This window comes from Buteo buteo, chromosome 5 (assembly GCF_964188355.1).
Source record: "Buteo buteo chromosome 5, bButBut1.hap1.1, whole genome shotgun sequence".
Taxonomy (NCBI): Eukaryota; Metazoa; Chordata; class Aves; order Accipitriformes; family Accipitridae; genus Buteo; species Buteo buteo.
Window position 1 is genome coordinate 31606580 of NC_134175.1, and position 20558 is coordinate 31627137.

Below are 20558 nucleotides of genomic sequence, written 5' to 3' on the forward strand. Positions count from 1 at the left end.
CTTGTTAAAACATCACTATCCTAAGTCTTCAGTGAAGGTAATGAAAACTTTCATCCCAGTTCTCTGTGACAGATTATGCTCAAATATCTGGGCACCATGAACAAGGAGTGTTTATTAGCAATGGATGACATGTTGATACTATATCACTCTGAATATGTGAGCAATACCAAATGCTACCAACATTATTCGACATGACGTTGCTGTAGTGGTAATGGTACTCAGCTCTGTATTTATTCTACTCAGTCAAGCCCAGCCACTACAGATCCTGAGAGCTAGGACAGGGACATTTTCCAGCATCTCTACTCTGGTGGTGGGAAGTCTGGAGGATTTCTCCTTCCCTCCCTCCAGGTGCCAACTCTTCCCCCTCTCTCCAGCAAGGACCTAAGGCAGAGCAGAGCAACCCTGACAATAGCTCTAAAGGTCTGTAAGTCACAGAAGGGCAAAAAGTCTGCAGAGATTGTGTTTCAAGAGTAGAGAATCATGTTGTGCTGCAGCTTTTCTGAGAAGATGAAGCCCCTCTGGCACACTTCTCTATCCCTCCAGCATGATCTAGTCAGCTGGGGGATGTAAGGTAAGAAAGAGGAAAAGTCGAAGAGGGAACTGTAGTCTTAAAAAGGCCCAGTGGTGCTTTGCCCAAGCAGTCCAATGGTACCGCCACTTAAAGGTGATGCTGCAAAAATTCTTAAATATCAGGACGGTGAGTCAAATGGTCTGACTCCTCAGTGATACCACTAGTGAATGTACTAAGGCTCTCCTTAATTTTTCCAGTTAAAGCCCTCTTTTCTTAGAAGGGGACTAATATTCTAGATCATGATTCCTTTTCTTTCTGATGCTTTAGCTGCAACAGTAATAAACTAAAACTAGAGACAAACAGGAATGCATTATATCTGAATGGGAACATGTACATTCAACTGGAGTAGTGGCAACGTTTTTTGTTGTTTTATTTTTAAAATGCTCAACTTCTCTCTTGTATTTGGAGTAAATTCTACTTTAATTTCAGAATATACAGAATTCTCAGCACAAGAAGCTGTGTCTGTAGAAAAAAGTGACAAATACGGAAGCATTTGGGAGAACTGGTAGGTTAAATCAGACTATGTTCATTCAGTTTTGAAGTTAAAGGTCCCTAAAAAGTGCGAACAGATTCCAAAACATGCCGAAGGTGCCTAACTTTCCACTGAAAGATGACAAAACATGCATATACACTACAAAATTAGTGCCAGAATGTTTAAGTTCTGGTGTCTCGTATCAGTAATTGTGCACTCTCTTAACTATAAATTACTGTTACAAATGTATATTTAATGTCCTGCTGTTAATTCCTGGCCCTTTAAACTACACAGTCTGCTACTGTGAAATAGAAGCATTTGTTAAGAGGGGATAAGTATATTTGATAAATTACAGGGATTAACATGATCTTAAATTAGTAAAAGAACTTAGTCTTTTTAATATTTATTTTCTTGCTGCTGCTTAGTTTTTGACAGCGGAAGACATGACAGTTATATAAATATACTTCAAACAGAGGATCTTCTCGGGGTGGGAAAGGCATCTTTTTGTTCTTACTGGTATTTAAGAACCACATTTTCAGTAATTGTCAGACCCATGTTACCAGTCCCAAATTCCCTCTTGCTTCTGGGATAGCACCACCTAGTGACTACTACACATATTGGAGATCGCCGCTTGGCAAAAACCACCTACGCTGCAAATTCCAGAGCTAGTTGCAAGCAGATGTGAGAATGTGCTGTCACTCATCTTCAAACAAAACACCAGAGATACTGGCAGAAGGCTCATTTCAAGTCAGGGTTACCTGGAAAGATGCAATATAGCTTCCATGTAAATTATTAACTTTCACACCAGTCAGTAATCTACAAAAAACTGGAGAAAATTGTATCAGGCTTATGAATCTTAATCTGTATTTTTCCTGGTTTGCTTTAGGAATGAAGCACATGTTGAGTGGAGGGAAGAGGGCTAAGAGGCAAGGACAGAGTATGATGGGACATTTACTCAGTCACTGTTCTTTTGTTTACAAAAGCCTCTTTGTAGAAAGTTAAGAGAACAGCATTATCTTTCTTCACTGAGCAGAGATGAAGCAGCATTGCCAGCAATACCTTCTGTTCTCAGCCAAACCTTTCATTTATCTTGCAAGCTGCCAAAACTAAACCTGGCAACAATCTGATTTTAGAACACAGAGGCCCCAAGACAGGATGTGAGTGCCAATTATATTAGACAGCTGGAAAAAATAGAGCAAAATCACAAAGACTTTTAAAAAATAAAAATGACATAAGGGTTTTAAGCTATTCTTGTAACACCATGCACAGGAGCATATGCACAATAATTTTTTTAACAGGATGTCCTGTACCAACTTGACAGAAATAAAGACAACACTCAACTTGCTGTGTGCTCTTCATGGAAAGGTATATGTTCTATATTGGGAGGCAGAAAGCGGGCAATTCATGTAAACAGGAAACAAAGAAGCAATGTAAGAGGCAAAACAAAAAAAATGGAAATACACCAATTTGGTAACTATACATTACTGCAACAAGAAGTATCTTCTTACTGAACCTTTTATGCATCTTGGGCAAAATACCCAAGTTCAGTGCTGCTGCCACTGAAAATATCTCTAAAAAGCCAGAGGAAGATGAATTTGCATGAAAGCATCAGCATTCTGATTTAAAAATAGCAATAAAATCAAAAGTATAATATTTACAATAATTGGGACTGATAACCAGGACAAAGCACTTAGTCTGTTACATTCTGACAATAGCTCCAAGGTACAAAATGGCTAGTATGGGGTGTGGAGGCACATTTGACCACATGTGAGCTTTCTTTTTTGCTTTGCTTGATCCATCCAGCATGAGTAAAAGAATCCCTTTTACCAGTTTGATACAGCCTCAAAAGTCAGAAGTAGACACAAAGATTCTTTGTTCCCTACTTGGGCACAAACCAATACTACTTCATTCTTAAACTATAGCCCCCTCCATCTAAGCTTGTCATAGCTGAAAGGAGAGGCAGATTCCTCATTGGATCCTCACCTCTCAGGGACCTCTAAAAGCATAATTTGAAGGGGGGTAATCTAGAACCTTCCAATTACAGAAAAAGAACAGAGACATTGTAACAGGAATCTATCCTATGTAGGAAAAACAGATATTTTGCTATCAGTTTTACATGTGCACAGAAGGCTCCAATATATGTTTTTCTCCAGATGTTCTTTTTCTACATAGAAATCTCAAAAGAGGTTAAAGGCATCACCAGAGACTATAACTGGGCTACTGAGGGTCCAGAAATCCCAGACAGAGCTGTTGCACAGGCACAGAATTGCATATACAGCCCATGTACAATAAGCCTACACAGCACTACTTAGTGCATGTACACGTTTCTACCTAAAACCACAACAACCTCATTTGCATGTGTCATATCAGATCCCAAGAATTTTGCAATCTAATACAATCCACCGTATTTAGACTATTCCTTAGTATTACATCTTTTTCTTACCCATTATGAAAAAGATACTTTTAAAATGTAGGAAGTATTGAGAGTTGTGTACATTGTTGGCTTGTTTGCATGTATACTGCAGAACTATCATTTGCATAGGTTACTGGTATTCTGGCATCTATTCATGGAGAAATCAAACTTCATCTTGCTGTTTTATTTAGCTACAGATGTGTGCACTTTGTGTAAGTTAGTGTCAACAAGCTTTAAATCAACTGAATTAATTCTAGCAGATTAGTATGTGGTTTTTATAATTTGTAAGAAACTTTATGTATTGCACAAATCCATCTAAATAGATGGATACTACCACCAAAACAACTTGATCTACATGGCATGATTTATGAACTGTAAGACATGGTACACAATAATCTATCAATTGAGAACTGATGTTAGTAAAGGACTAAGAACCAAGAAACTCCCATATTCTCATCCTGCTCTGAGAATGAGTTCTTGCCCTACATGTTAGATAATCTTCCTTTCTCTGGAGTGAGGGATCAATCTTTCTGCCTGGGTTTTTTAAAAGAATTCATGTCCACACATTTAAAAAAAAAATACGATCATAACATTTTAGGAATGTTCTCTCTCTCTTAGGAAACTTTAAACAGCAGAGCTGAAAAAGAATTAAAAAAAAAAAAAATTGTCCAGAATCAATTTAAGTTTTAGAGGAGCGGGTAGCTGAAGAGGTTGCAATGTGAGCAAAGCTGTGCAGAGAATACCTGTTTTTGTTAACGGGCTAGAGAACAGCTGCTGAAGAAGTTTGTTCTCTGAAGTTCGCAACAGCACCACTACGTCAGCAGGAAGAGTGTCTCTGTTCTTCTCAAGGAATGCACAGGCATCATATAACACCTAGCATGGGAAACAGAATCAGAAAAGTTGCCAAACAGGGTTACCCAAAAACTACTCTATTCCTTAAAATGTAAACAGTCAAGATGACCAAGTAGACCAGTTGGCTCTGACAAGCCAATGAGTTATCTGCAAAGGACTTAAAATTGTACAGTTACAGCAGTGTCTTCAGAACGTGAACTGGATATAAACAGCACCTATATTCACAGCATGTCATTGCACATCAAATTGGGTTAAATGGCTTAAATCATGTTGTATTATTCTTTGTCACATGAAACTATGGTATGCATAATGCAGTATAACAGAGTACCTCAATTAAAGCTTAAGTTGACAGTTTAAGTGTGAAATAAGAAATGGTTCTCAGGTGCTCATCATCTCTGTGTTGTCCGCACCAAACCTGTGATCTAGAACTAGACCTGTGGAGGAACAGGGGTAAGTTGCACATCTAGGTACATTAAAATAGGCTTCTCACTGCTTTAAAAATGATAGTAAGAAAACAAAACATTCATCTATTTCAATTATTTTAATTGTTTTTATTAGAAATTAATGCCTGGCTATTTGTATTCATGTAAGAATCAGTTAATTATGCTTAACTTTTTTTCTTTTTTTTTTTTAAACTGCAGTGATTTTTTAGATCTGCTGTTTTATTATCACTAGCAATATTCCTCTATAGCCTAATTCCACTAGAGTCCATTAGTTTACACAGAAGCTGAATGCTCTCCTGCAATAGAGAACTGGCCAGTAGTGCTTTTATGACTTGGCCATTTGGGTACAAAGAATTTACTAAACCTGTGTGAAATTTTACAGTTATTCTTAAAAAGCCAGAAAGCTGCACAAAGTTTACTAAAACATATGTTAAAATTCTGGAGTCTTATAATGAGCCAGAGATGAGACTTAATTGATAATTATATAAAACATGGCTATTTCATTTTGATTTTATTTATAAACAAGGTTTTGGACCTGAAATCATAAGCAAAGCTCATGTTATGTAAAACAACTGGACTGTTATTCCCCATATAAAATAACATGTGAACTGCTGAGAACAAAAGAAGTTAGGTGCTGCAGAGTACAAGAAAACATCTGTGCTAGCTAGCTCTAGTCTTTCCAATACTCTCTATAGGATTTTAAGTTCTATTACAGATGCTGTTTTACATTGTATTTTATCTGCATACTTATATACACACACACAGAACTACTGTGGCATTCACACGATGGTTTACAATCACATAGCTTGTTCTGGCTCCAGAAAGTTGCTCGTTTGAAATGACTGTAATAATGGTGCTTCTGGTGCCAGATTTCTTTCAGAATAAAAGGTGGTTACTGTCTACAGAATCTGTGAAAGAGCCCTAAGGGTAGGTTCTAAAATGGACTACTACACATGAAAATTTTATCGTAGATTCTAGGTTTCCATAAACTTTATCATTTTGTCTCTTAAAATGAAAAAAAAAAAAATCAAAGCAGAAACTTTGGATAAAACAAATAATGACCATACCACTGTTATTTGAACTACATAAAAATCACATGACCTTACCTTTCCAGCATAGTGCTGAATACCAAATGACAGTTCCGCTCCTTTTGGTCTCCAAAAGTATTTGCATCGTAAGTTATCTTCAAATTTATCTAGACATTGAGAAGAGACGTTGATATAAGTGACTCAGAGTGACAAGTAAAATCTTCATCCTAATTAGGGACAGTTTGCTGCTCAAGAAGCCAGAACTACTATAAACACATATATCATCAGATTGCTCAGAAATAGCTGTGTAACAGCTTCTCTGTGCTTTCTTCAAAGCTGTCACTTCTGAATTGAACAGCCCATTCTAAACCAGCCCAGTAAGACTGTCTTTCAAATCCCACTCTTTGGATAATTTTGTGCATGGAAAACTATCAAATAAGAGGGGCCAATGAGAAGGTGTGACGACTTCTCATATTTTGCTATGAATTTGCTTATATGCATATATAGGATTTGGAGTGGGTTTACTTCAACTATGCACATTCAAAGCTGTGCATGTATCTCGCTTGCTTAAATACCTATTATTTGTATTCTCCCTATCTTCCTTTCCCCATTCATTTCACTTTGTGCATCATGTTTTAAGTATACGTTAATGTCTTCAGGCTGGGACCATCTCTCATTTACCTTTGGACTTCCACAGAAAATAAGACTTCTATCTAAAACCTCTTCTAAAGAGGCTTTCTTTTTCTCGTGACTACCTCTAAAGAGCGGACAGAAAAAGAAACACCACTTTCTAAGAAAAATGTCTTTTATGCCCTGTGATATTTTGCATGCTCTTTAATATTTTGTAATTAAATTAGTGCTGATACTGTAAAGCTTGCTATTATATTTCTTTATCTGAATAAGCAACTGGAGACCTGAGGCCAGAATCAATTAATAAAATTCTCTGTCATGTTGTGTAGGTCAGAAAATATTATCAAAATGTTTTTTCTAACATTAGAATTCGTTAATATTTTGTGTTAGGTTTTTCCTTCTATTAACATTTAATCAAGCTTCTATTTAAAGCAAAAAGAACTAAGTTTGGAATTTTGGTGGGGCGGGGGTGGAGGGTGGTGGAATTAATGACTGTCTGGCACATCTGGAGATGGCTAAATATCCCAACTTTGCTGTCTCCTTGAGGGATCCTGCTGTACTGTGTAAAGATCAGCAGTAAGACTGATCGGCAATAGACTAAGGAAAGTGCCTCTGTGAAAGTGTAAGTTCAATATTCAGTATTAACTGATTTACAGGATCCATGTGGAGGCATACAGCTTTAGTACACAAATGAGGACTGGAATGAAACCATAGCATTCATTCTATCTGCGACCTAAATTCAAGTTTCATCTCAGCCTAGCAGAAGTGAAAAATCTCATACATGTATCATGCAATTTAACAGGCAGCTGTTATTTTTCTCTGACTAACAGTTTGACTCTCTGCTGCACATTCCATTGAAGGAACTGGAACTCTCTGTTTCCTGTTGCAGGGAAGAATGTAGCTCTAGTAAATAAAAGCAAGACAACAGTTTTAAATATGGCATGTGCTGCACTTTTTAAAGTTGGCACCAAGATTTGTTAAGATATACATAAAATATGCATGAAGGAAAGGAAATATTCAGCCAGATGGCACACCAGAAATAACACACACTTTCTATTTATGATGAGATAATCTGGAGTGAAGCAGTATTTTCTAATTGGATAAACATGGGCCTAGGAGCCTGGGAGATCTAAATTTTACTCTCAACACTAATGCTGCTCACAGGGTGGTCTTAGGCACAAGATTCTACTATGTCTCAGCCTTCCCTTCAGTAAATGGGGATAAAGGCTGCTTATTGTACCCCACATACAGGGACAAGACACAGGTTATTTCCTTGTAACACTGGAAATACAATAACCCCTTGACACCTGATATATAAGATAACTTTTGCAATATAAAAAGAACAGAAAATACATAAGCAAAGAAAAATGATGAAGTGCAATGATGTCAATTGAAATGGCACAGGCTCAGCAGGATGACTAGGCTAGTAAAACTTGAGTAAAGATGTCATTCTGCCCTCTCAAAATATATTTGTTATTTCCCAGAATTTTTGTTTGCACATACCAACTAAAGTAAGGTCTGTCGCCTGAGGAAATCGACTTTCTTCATCTAACAGAGACAGGAGACCCATGGGTTTCTGGAGGAACATATCTAGAAGTGGACGGTTATCCTCATACTCCACTGTAGTAGCATCAATTCCTTCACTCTGATATTCCATCTACAAAGTCACCAGCACAGTTTTAATATTGAACCAGTAAAAGCAACACCGTCATTAGGACATTTATGATGCACAGCAATACTCTATAGGCCCCAATAACATTATTTACAAAACTTCAACTGAAAGATGTCATTATCTTGCATTTAAATCACATACCCATTTTATAGTTTACAATGTACTCCTGAATATGATCTATGGTTCAGGATGGCTGATTCAACTAGACCTCATCAGAGTTGAATTACCTGCTCAAGTGCAAAGATATGTTGATTGAAATAAAACTGTATCTGTTCATTAGCAATATTTATGCACAGCTGTTCAAACGAATTTCTTGCGAAGTTCTCAAATCCGAATATGTCTAGTATCCCAACATTCATCCCATTTTCAGCATTACTGCATGTGAAAACACAAACAAAATTAATCACGGGCAACACCAAGTTAAAATAAAAATAAACACGGTAACCAAGATTGCATAATTGATTCATTCTGCTGCAAAAAGAGAGGAAAAGAAGTGTGTTTGAACCTAAGACAACTTGTGCATTGTTCAGCACCATTAACACTTTTGTTTTCCACTTGCTTCTTGCAGATTTCTGTGAAGAAGGCAGGAGAATTATAGCTACATAGTAACAGACCCTTAGCAGCCATATTAAAACAAGTGGTTTCAGTAGGCAGATTCCAAATAAAATCTATTGTCTGCTCCTCCAGGTAGACAAAAGGTGTCAAGCTTTAATAGTACGTTTTTGCTGTAGTCAGTCAGAAGGGTAATTACCAAGTCTGCTGCTGCTACAAGCAGGACTGTTAAGAGCCCACGTGCTAGCTCAAGTATACCACAGTCACCACTAGAACTGCAAGTATGGATGAGGACATGTCTATATGATATAGTGAAGTGCCAAGTAGAGATCTCAGATCAGAGGCATTTTCACACCACCTAAGGGGTTCTCTTGTTTCTAAAAATCTCTACAGCTGCTTGAAAAGACCAAAGCAGCCAGATCAGTACCTGGCAATGAAATCATAAGGATGCACAATGTGAACTTTTCTGTAATTACGAAAACCAAAAAATCATCACTTACATCTCAAGTAGCAGCACAGTAATAACCTGAGATCTGTATTATAATCTGAGATCTGTAATAATAATCTGAGATCTGAGATCAGTTTACAAAAGCAGGACTGTAAGGACTATGAATATTTTTCCGTGTACTCCAATTATTTACCAGCCTTTGGTATGATTTTAATGTTCACTACATAGGAAGCATCTTTTTAAAGAATTGTGTGGCACTTTAACTACCCAATTTCTGTTGGGATCAGCAGCTAAATTCCACTCAGCTCTTCGAAAATGTTGGGGTTAATGTCCTGGAAACAGAATTCAGTATCACAGCATGAAAGCCATTTTGAAGTCTTAGCCAAAATAAACACAGCACCCTTTCTGCAAAATCAAAAATATACAAATGGATGAACCCATCAAAGACCTATGCACAGTAAATACACATGATTCAGTGATGTGTAACTTGCCATATATTTTTATCTGGCTGAAGCAGCGTATTAATACGATTTACAATCCAGCTGAAGAGTCGGCCATAAAGTGCTTTAGACATGGCATCTCGCACATCAGCTGCTTTGTCCACGGTGTTTGTTCGGATAATAGTCTCCCCTCGTGTTACAACACAGTGGGAGGTTAGGGCCTCTTGAAGTTCTTCTGACCCAATACTCAGTAGTGCAGCAGCTGAAAGACAGTGGGAAAAAGATACATGACTGTGATTATGCAGTGGAAATCACCAGCATTGCCCAACTTTTACCATGAGTTAGAGATTCTCACAAATACAATCATATTGCATTTACAGAACTGACAATGTGAAAATGTGTTTACCATTATCTAAGGCTTCTGGGTTGGGAACCTCACTTTTATCTGTTTGGTGTTGTGAAGAAATGGCAGCAAACTCAATATTTCCAGTATTTAAGATTCCAGTCAGAATTCTGTACACTGAGTACACTTCCTGTAAAAGACGACAAGAAGCACTTTTAAGGAATCCAATTACATATATAGATCATATTTAGGCTATGAAAGAAAAAGGTGGACACTGGAATGGCTATCAAAGCTTGTAGCTTGCTCTGAGACCAAGTTCTACAAATTCAGGTAAGCTGCTGTTGACACAGAAAACAGTGTGATAGAGAATTGGGAATGGACTTGCCTGAGTACCAGCTAAGACCTTAGGCTGGTCTTGGCTTCAGAGTGTGTGGTTATGTTTTCACAGTTCACTTCTGTCATAAGAGAGATTCTGTGGCACAGGTGTGTATCCACAAAACCAAATGGCAGCCTGTGCACAGGCAGCACTGGAAGTGGTTTTTATAAAGAAGGTCAATAATGGGTTAGCAACTGGATCTCTTACCTCGTCAGTGAATCCTATAATTCTAAAGCAATGCTGAATCGCTTCAAATTGTCTTCCATAGGAATCTTTAGTAATAATATCATGCATTACTCTTCCAGTTTCATTATCAATGTATCTAAACAGAGTGGCAGAAAGAAAGGACAACACTAGCAGATATGCCAGTACAACCTCCAGTGACTTCAATGCAAGTACCTTGGTAACTGGAAAGAACATTTATTTCAGTATCTTCCAATTATATACTTTGATGCTAATCCAAAAGAAGTTTTTGCTTCTGTTGCACTAACTTTTACTTATTCTTTGTGTCGTGGTTTAACCCCAGCCAGCAACTAAGCACCACCCAGCCGCTCACTCACCACCTGCCCCACAGTGGGACTGGGGAAAGAATTGGAAGGGAAAAGGTAAAACTTGTGGGTTGAGATAAGAACAGTGTAATAGAACAGAAAGGAAGAAACTAATAACGATATAATAACAATAATAAAATGACAATAATAATAAAAGGATTGGAATATACAAAACAAGTAATGCACAATGCAATTGCTCACCACTTGCTTACCAATGCCCGGTTCGTTCCTGAGCAGCAGTCCCCCCAGGCCAACTCCCCCCAGTTTGTATACTGAGCATGATGTCACATGGTATGGAATACCTCTTTGGCCAGTTTGGCTCAGCTGTCCTGGCTGCGTCCCCTCCCATCTTCTTGTGCCCCTCCAGCCTTCTTGTTGGCTGGGCATGAGAAGCTGAAAACCCCTTAACTTGGTATAAACACTACTTAGCAACAACTGAAAACATCAGTGTGTTATTGACATTCTTCTCATACTGAACCCAAGACATAACACTATACCAGCTACTAGAAAGAAAATGAACTCTATCCCAGCCAAAATCAGGACACTTTTAAATTATCTATTATAGTGTTACCGACATTTCACACACATCCCCTCACCCGATACATATCAGAGGCACCCAAATTACAAATACCAATTAAAAAACACAACTCCAAAGCATATTCTGGGTTCTTACTGAAGCATTACAGTAAGAAATTATAAGGTGTTTTTCCTGATTTGCAAGCATGACAGAATAGCTACATAATAATAAGGTTGATTCTTCCTCCTCCCTCCTCTTGAAATAGTTCAAGTTTTCAAACAGATACAAATAATGTAATGCTTTATTGTCCATCCTCTTCTTTGCTTGGGAGGATTAAAAAAGATCCTTAAGGGATGGAGTAGGATTAAGAGAGATTTTAAGGCATCATACTGAAAGCAAGAGCTGATCAATAGCTAATTACAACAAGCAGTTAAAACAAGTGAGTGATAGTTACCTAGGAGGCTTTTTATCAGGAAGTCTATATTCAGAAAGTTTCTTCTGATGATAAAGGCCAGCGTAAATATAATAAAATATATGGAAATTTTTCTCTCCCCTGGAAGAAAAAAGTGTCCTTTTAAAGCACACATGTTTATTCTTGTGGCATCTTGTACAATGTAAAAGTAGAAGTTCTTATCATGAGCTCACTGAAGTAGATGGCAAATCTCCCACTTGTTTTAATGGTGTAGGATCAGCAACTGTGAAACACAGAAAACCCAGCCAACCACAGTATTTCTCCAAAGAATGGAGCAGCTTTGGCTTCCACTCCAGAAGAACCTAATTGATTATTCTTGTCATCATAGCACTGTACAAAGGATCACTGCTTTAGCAGGAGACACAAAAGCATTTAAAATAAAGAATTTCAGAGAACTAAACAGAATCCAGACATTATATAAATGTGAAAGGACAGACAATTAATATACCTACACAGCCTGTTTTATGACCCTTGATTTTTCAAGTAGATATTCAGAAATCTTTGCCCCCATTACAGCTCCTGTGGGCGTAAACATCATTTCCAGATATTTCCCAAAGCGACTTGAGTTGTCATTGATGGCAGTGCAGGCATTCCCAAATGCTTCAACCAGAGGATTCACCTGAAGAATTTTCTCACGCAAAGCACGATTATTGGCCTTGACAAAACAGATACAGATCAGAAGGATCATTAAAAGAATATAAAGCTTACCCACAATCAAATTCTTGCTTCAGAAGCATAGCATCCCTTTCTCACGCTTGTATGGACTTAGATACTGTGTTAACCTTTCTACTTATACAATAACAGGACCAACAAATTGATGAGGAAGTCTCCCACAGGTAGGAAAACCCAGATTCTTCTTTCTCTGCAATTGTTCTGCCTCTGTGGTGTCATATAATTAGCTAGAGTACCAAAACCATAAAAAACTAAACACATCTATCTAAGGTTAACCTTATACACTTGATTTTGCCATCGTTTTGCACTAACAGCATTACTCTTAACATTTAATGTGTAAGAGCTTCTAAGATTAGAGCCATAGCAAGATCTGTCATTCTTTATTGTATAAATGAACAACGGTATATGTGATAAACACTGTAGGTAACTACAGGTGCTGAACACTCAGGATCTGGCACCTTCTCTTTAAAAAAATATTGAATGGCTTAGTGTGGGTCATACTGCACTATCTTAATTCAATACTCTCACATGCATGATTACTCTGTCCCTAACTCAAGTGGGACAATTCACAAGAACAACTTTAAGTAATAAAGACTAAATAAAGTGGAAATTGAGGGTGGATCTTGGAGGATTTGTTCATAGTTTTACATGGTTGTCTAAGAAATACCTTTCCCAAGAAAGTCAAATGTTGGACGATCAGATGGGCACTTTCTGTCTTTCCAGCACCACTTTCTCCACTGATGATAATGCACTGAACACACAAAACAAAATAGTTAAGTGCACAGCTCACCACATGGTCAATTTCAGCTATTACTGCTTCTATCCATTATTTAATATTAAGTACCAAGTCTACAAAATACTGCAAGGGTCAACTCCCTAAACTCCCTTCTGAAAGGAAAGATGAGCAAAGGCTCAGTATAATAATTTATTCCCTAGATTACTAAAATGTGTCTCGCAATGCCTGATAGCAATGTGCATGTGTGAAGCAGTGATTGAATTACTAAGGGCTAAAACACATAAATGAGTGACCACGTCTACAGGCTAACACACACTATGCACATATGCAGCTTGTTTCAAATGCTTAAAATTTAGAAAATTGCCACAGCTCCATTGATGTGACATAATTCAACAGTGCATCTGAGCTCACTGCATTGTCTTCATAGGAACATGAAACACAGCATACAGATGTATTTAATATACTGACCAAAAGTCTGCTCCTGGCTTTAAAAATAACCTTAAATTATTGCTGCTGTGTAGAGAGGTTATTCTGTAGGTGATGCTGGTATTCAAGCTTGAACAGCAAACTAACACCTAAACATTTCAGAAAAATATGCATGTGTTCATTGGATAATTCTGGGAGAACATATCCATTTTCTTGAGTCAGCAGTCCTTAGCACATGGTATTTGATAGGTTCTCCTAATGGCTTCCAGACTCAGGAATTAGCTAGAATGGTCTAAATCACTTGGTATCCTCCTTTCTGCTGTTACACTTCATGGACAAGATGTAAGTAGAAGGCCAGTACACCTTGAAGGCCAGTTCACACCCGAACACTGAAGCATGAACACTTCAGGTCATAGCAAATAAGAATCCTAACAGCATTTATTATTTTCCCATTTTTTCATGAGTTCTATGGATCACCAGTACAAATATTAGTCTATTTAAGGTACAATATTAACTGACATATAATTAAAATGTTAACACTGAGCAGTTGCATAGATTTGTGTGTTTTTCTGCAAACACCTGAAAATTATTTGCACCACACTGTGAACATACAAGATTTTTGGCTAGGAGAAGATACAAGATCCTAAAATACTTGATGCAATGACACTTCATATAGAACTGAGCTTTGTGAAAAGGTTTGAAAGATGTAGCAGCACTTTGGTGGTGTCTTGCGGTGTTTGACAGCAGGTGCAGGGATTGACTCAATAATGTGTGCAATATGATATTTGCAGTTCATTTATTTGCTTCTTGTTGGGTATTTTTGTTCTTCTTGGAAACAGATAACCCAATTATAGATTTACAGGGTTATGATACCTAATTTAATCACCTTTGTGTGACTAGACAAGTCATATACAACAGTTTATACAGTTAAAGACCATGAGTTCTTCATAAAACTCTTGCAGAATTGGCCAGAACTTGACTTTAGTTTCAGGAGTAATGTTAGACGTGGAGTCAATTTTCAGGTTTCACAGGAAGATACAAGGCAAAGCTCAATGCATAAAACAAACAGAATCAATACATATTTGGTCTGGCTACAGTGCTTCTCTAATGCACCTTTACCTGAAGAACCAACGTAACATTGGCCAGGTAATGGAGATAAACATGTTCCTGTAATTCTTTGCAAACAGAAAACAGGAACCTGATTTAGATCTAAATGCAAATTAATTCTTAAACGGGTATGAAACATACAATATTAAATAGGTACAAAGTTAGCATGACGGGCTGATGTCAAAACTAATTTTTTTCCCCAGACAACAAGTTCTTACATAAAGAAAACAAGTACTCCTGCAGAATAAGTTAATGCCTCCATCAAAGAGCATTTAAGTCATTAAAGAAGTACTAGCCATCTCTCAGGCCAGTGTACTTCCACATACTCAGTAGAACTCCTTTTTTCTTCACTATCAATGTCCCTTTTATTTGTCATCTTTGCTTGGTATTTTCTGATTGCAGGTTTTTTATTATTTTATTCTGCTTTTGTGATTTTAAAAAAGCATTTTCTATGAATTATTGTGTGATGTGCAGGGTAAAATCAGGAGGTTTTTATAAATAAAAATAATTATTAGCCCTCAATATTTATTGTATATACAGCATATCAAATTTGAAAGAGTACAAAGTTAGAATCTTAAGCATATAATAAAAAGAAATCTAGCTTCTACAGCACAGTATTTCATTCTCATTAAAATCATTGCTATATAATTGGATTTGTGTCCGTATTACATTTATATTAGACCTATCCTTAATAAATTTTACTAAAAAAATTAGTTAATGTTCCTATTTTTTGTGACTTGTAGTTAAAGTAATTGATTATCCATTGCTTGATAGTGTCTTTATGCAACAGAAAACTGGTTCAAACTCTTGTTAATCTGCTGTGGCATTGAGACTCTCCTATTTTACACAGGTGTAAATCATTACAATACCTAGTGCAAGACAGGCTAGAATCAGAGTGTGCGGCAACACTCTGCAGCTTGTGTCAACTGCCAGGACTTCATGGGTGTCCAAGAAACTAGATTGGTCAGGTAAACCTATCACATTATTTGACCTTTTAGTCTCTTTTATGCCACTGTGTCCTCTTCAGAATTCCCAAACCTGATGGTTTTCCTGATGTAGGAATAAACGGCTTAAAGAAAAAATTTCCCAAAGTACAACGTAACAGAACATTAGCCATAGCCACGTAGCATAGTGGCAGTACAATTAATATGAAATATAAAACAAAATGAACAGATTCTTACCTGATCTTTGCTGAATGTAACCATACTTTGGTAGGCAGCATCCGCAGAGGCAAATATGTGGGGGGGATTTGATGAACGCTTCACACCATGGTAAAGCTTGGAGAACTAAATTTAAAAAAGAACACACGATAGTTAAATTACGCAACTTAGCTACATAATTAAGAACTGAAAAGGTGATAGTGATTATCTTCTGCCTGTTCAACAGAAGGTAGTTGCCTGTTTTACCACAGAATTTCCACTGAATCACCTGGAAGAAGAGTGGTAATTCTTGGTGCTGCCCAATTTCCAGAATACAAATGACAACGCTTAAATGCACTCCAACGTTTCCCTGCACAAGACAGTGAAGACAACTGTATCACAAGGAACAGCATTTCAAACACAAGCATTCAACCAAGGAAATACCCAACCTATACAAAAGAAACTTCAAAGACAACAGTGAATCTGAAATCTGGCCCCTCTACCTGCAACCCTGATTTAGGCACCCATGAAGACTAAGATTTATGGCTCCACCTCTCTTCACATCTGTAGGGAATTAAGCTGCCTCTATCTTTACAGCATTTGATTTACTTGTTTCTTTTAAAGCAGCAGCTGATGGCACAGGACATGTAGTAACCCAATAGTCAGAGCAATTCTTCAGGAAGCAACAGCCTCAGCATGAGGAAGTTCATATAACCATCTTCTGTTTCCCAGAAGAAAGCCCTAAATGCCAGACAAGAGGCACAGCTGTAGCTGGGGTAATCTTCACCCCTCCTGTGGAATTTGTGCCACCAAGCAGAAAGGAGTGAAATCAAATGAGACCAAATTTAAAAAAAAAAAAAGAAGAAAGAAAGAAAAAAAAAAAAGACTTTTCTGGAAGAAGAAAAGGCTGGCGTTTAGTCTGTGCTCCTAGCTTCCAACATCACTTTAGTATTTTAGCCAGTGGTGTTAATATAAGATGTAAAGTGAGTACTGTCCACAGCTTGGAATCTCTCTTACCTGGGGAGAATAAATGCTGAGATTCTGGAAGGGGTTTAAGGCTATTAAAATGTCTCCAACATAAGTATAAATTTGTAAGTCAGCATAGCGTTTCTGCAGCTGATGGATAATTGTATCCTGAGAAAATTAAAAAAAGTTTCATAGTTAAACAGTATTTTCCCAGTTAGGAAGATTTTTGTAAATATACTGAGAACACAGATTAAGAAATACTTACTGTAAGTGCTACTAATTATTTTTCAAATGCCAACACCACAAAACCAAACAAATATTTTCAAAATTCTTGCTAATGCCATAAAACTAAATTAAATGGTAACTCCTATTTCCAGATTAGTACATATTTTGTTATACCAGCCTGAGAAGCAAACCTTCTGAAGAGAAAATGGCCAGGCACATTATTGCTGCACTTCATAGTACATTTCTATTTAATTTTTTATTTGACCGTAAGACAAGGATAATAATTTTTCAAGGATTAAATTTTAAGTGGTAGTAAGAGACTGTTTTAAACAGGACACTAGCACAATTTAGTATTATGTCTTTTTCTTGCTGGCATGCAATTTAAGGATCATCAAAACAAAAATTTACAGATAATCTGCATATAGGTGATATAGTGAAATATGCAACTGATATTGTTTTATCACTTTTTATCCAGAAGCTGTAGATACCATACTACTCTCTATAAATTCATCAATTTGAGAAAAAAAACACTTAAATCTAGATCTTCATGACTAAACTTCACATTTTAGGAAACTCACAAAATAACTTAAACTAGCATCACTCATAATTAAATTCTTCCACATAATACAATTCATTGCTACTGCTTTTATGTCACTATATAGAATATTAACGAAGTGATGATAGCAGATCAGTCACGTGACAATTCTTTAGCCTTGGTGAGAAAAAAGCTTGCAGGAAGGAACTCTTCTCATTCTGTTAAAAGAAGCCCAAAAAGCAGAAACAGGCAAAATGTGAGGCACAATTGTCAGAAACTGCTATACAAGACAGTACAGTACCTCATCTAGAACTTCTAGATTTACCAGATCATCATCTAGAGAGTACTTGTCAGCTTCATCTACATGGTAAGGTCTTCTAGTATGTATTCGTTCACGCCTGGAAGTTTGTTAGTAGAGCACCAGTGTTATAAAACCATATCAAAGACAACAAACATTAAGAGGCAATGGGAAGTCATGGGTGAGTGTTTTTGTCATATGGAAAACACAGACATGCTCCCTGAAATATATATTTTTGCTTGAAATATCCTTTTATAAAAACATGTCAGCTTGCTATCCAGTGTAATATCTGTTTCTCTTTCACAATATATAACCCTACCTATTTATCAATGCTCAGAGATAAGGATTTATCTGTAGACTTACTACTCCCCACTCACACAGTAAAGTATAAAAAAAATTCTCCCTCTTTTCCCTTCCGTTCTTGCTCTAAGTTAATGAACCACTACTCTGTTTAATTAAATCTTCCCCCCACATACCCAGCCTACCATATTGTCATCTAACGAAGTTATAAGAAGCAATAAGTAGTATAAAATCCTTCTGTTACCTTGGTGTATGCCAAAGTACCTCCTCAGATGACCCTAGATCTGGCCCAAAACAACATTTTTGAACCACAGCTGCCATCAGACTCTAAATTGTATGGATGTTCAGTCAGCTTGTCCTCAGAGATTTAAGCCACACAATAAGCACCAGAGACAAACTGTCACATAACCCCTTTATAATCAGATTATACTGAAGGAATCTTTGAAAATGCTGTGTATATGTTTTTAAACAACACATCCTGTTGAAACACGGACAAATCAAGAGGCTGTAATATGTCTTCCACAGTGGGGGTGAAATATGAATGCTGTAAGCACAACTAGGCTTTTCTTTACAACAAACATAATCAAAGCATAGTAGGAGGACACCCACCGAGATACAGTCTGCATCCTGCTGAGTAACATTTAGCATTGATCCTCAATGACAGTCCTTGACAGATTGTTTCTGCATTGGTTGCCACATAGAAAGTAGGAATCACATGATCACACATCCCAAAACAATGCTAAATATTATATCAAGCACTAACAGAATGGTACTGTGACTTGGCAGGAAACAGTTTACCTATAACATTGAAAGTTAATATGAAGATGTAGCAGGCCTTTTTTTCTTTAATCATATCTTCATATACTCATGGACTCCTGTTTCAAAAACGAGCATTGAGGGTTTTGCTTTTTTCCCCTTTATGTACACTTCTACATTTGAAGCTAGTCAGCTTTCATTCAGTAAAGAGAATGTTTTCATATCCCAGAGCTATTATATCATCAGAAGAATTATTGCATGGAAAGCTTCTAACAAAGAGGAAGGAGGAAAAGAATGTTAGCTATGAGTACAGTAATTGTGAATCACATTTAAAGATCCTAATTTTTTATATCTATTTTTATTCATTTTCCTTATTTACTCAATGAGTTCTGGTAAACTATTCTGTAATGGTTTACTTGAATTGTAACTAAATAAAACTGTGCAAACTGTTTTGTCAGCTAGGAAATAAAATTGCGGGAACAGAGCAGGTTTTGCTGACAGTCCCATTTACATTTTACATCCTACATTCCCAGAGATGGTAGTTTGCTTGATATTGTACATATGAAGAAATGAAAGTAGTAGTATACAAATATGAAACTATGAAAGAAAAATTGTTACAATGGGTATTATTTCCAGTGGGCAGCATGGTGATTTGCGTGAATTTGTTCATAGTTCCATTCAATTAAATTTTCCATTCTCAGATCTTTGATTAGGTGGCGGGTTGTGGGTTCTTTTTGGCTATTTTTTTTAAGCAGTCACTGTATTCAAGAACATTACACTTTGCTGACAAGCCAGCTCCTCGAAAGAGTAGGAATGCATGTAAGTGGCCTAATGTACTACTGTTTTAACAGTTGCTTTTCTTCATGGAGATGTAACTAACAAAGAGATGGCTAGACATTATAGCACATAACTCACCTGTGAGGCTTTTTTTTTCCTGGAGCAAACCATCATAGCCACAATATTAAGTTGCAACAAGCTGCAAGTACGGATGTATCTACCAGAGGTGCAGGGAGGAGGGGGAAGAGGGCACATTCAAACCTAAGCATCTCTAATTGCAGAATGGCTTTGTAAACTAATCTGTTATCTGGTTGTGTATTAAACTCCCACTGTTTGTTCTCCTGAAATGATAAATGAATCATTTTTCTTCTTGGAAAGGGGTTTATTTTAACACTATGTAAATAAATAAGAAAACTGGTCTTAGTCAAATATAAGTAAAACATATGTACCTTTGTGCATATTTTCTTGTGCTTAACTCATTTTCCTAAGTACATGATTAGGAAGGGGATATTAGGAGCATAACATCACATTAGCTTCAAATCTCCTGCTGGCCTCATCAGTTTTCTACTGACCCTATGTCCTGCAAATATACTGACAGAGTGGGAAGGAAGAATACAGACAGTAACCTTTAATTATTTCCACAATTTTATATCAGAAATACAATCTGTTTTTAAAATATATATATAAAAAAATCTTAAAAAGCAGAAGGAAACACTCTTAATTGAGGAAATAATTGTTATATTTTTTGCATAAAAAGTAGAATTATCAGCCATTCTTTTAAATTAGCCTTCCTTTCTGATGACATGTAAAATGTACAATTTCTAAGCAAAAGGAAAATAAAAGG

The 20558-nt window shown here is 36.8% G+C and overlaps 1 protein-coding gene across 1 annotated transcript in view; it reads right to left on the bottom strand.

Moving 5' to 3' along the window:
- Positions 1-20558, bottom strand: part of MYO3B (myosin IIIB) — a 213236-nt gene that overhangs the window by 91780 nt on the left and 100898 nt on the right. The window contains exons 12-24 of the mRNA XM_075028469.1: positions 17885-17981; positions 16875-16991; positions 15900-16004; positions 13117-13200; positions 12230-12432; positions 11760-11858; positions 10448-10562; positions 9928-10054; positions 9573-9783; positions 8309-8456; positions 7913-8066; positions 5858-5946; positions 4200-4329 (exon numbers count right to left, since the gene is read on the bottom strand). Coding sequence (XP_074884570.1) covers positions 4200-4329; positions 5858-5946; positions 7913-8066; positions 8309-8456; positions 9573-9783; positions 9928-10054; positions 10448-10562; positions 11760-11858; positions 12230-12432; positions 13117-13200; positions 15900-16004; positions 16875-16991; positions 17885-17981 — 1679 coding nt within the window. The remainder of the gene's footprint in view (positions 1-4199; positions 4330-5857; positions 5947-7912; positions 8067-8308; positions 8457-9572; positions 9784-9927; positions 10055-10447; positions 10563-11759; positions 11859-12229; positions 12433-13116; positions 13201-15899; positions 16005-16874; positions 16992-17884; positions 17982-20558) is intronic.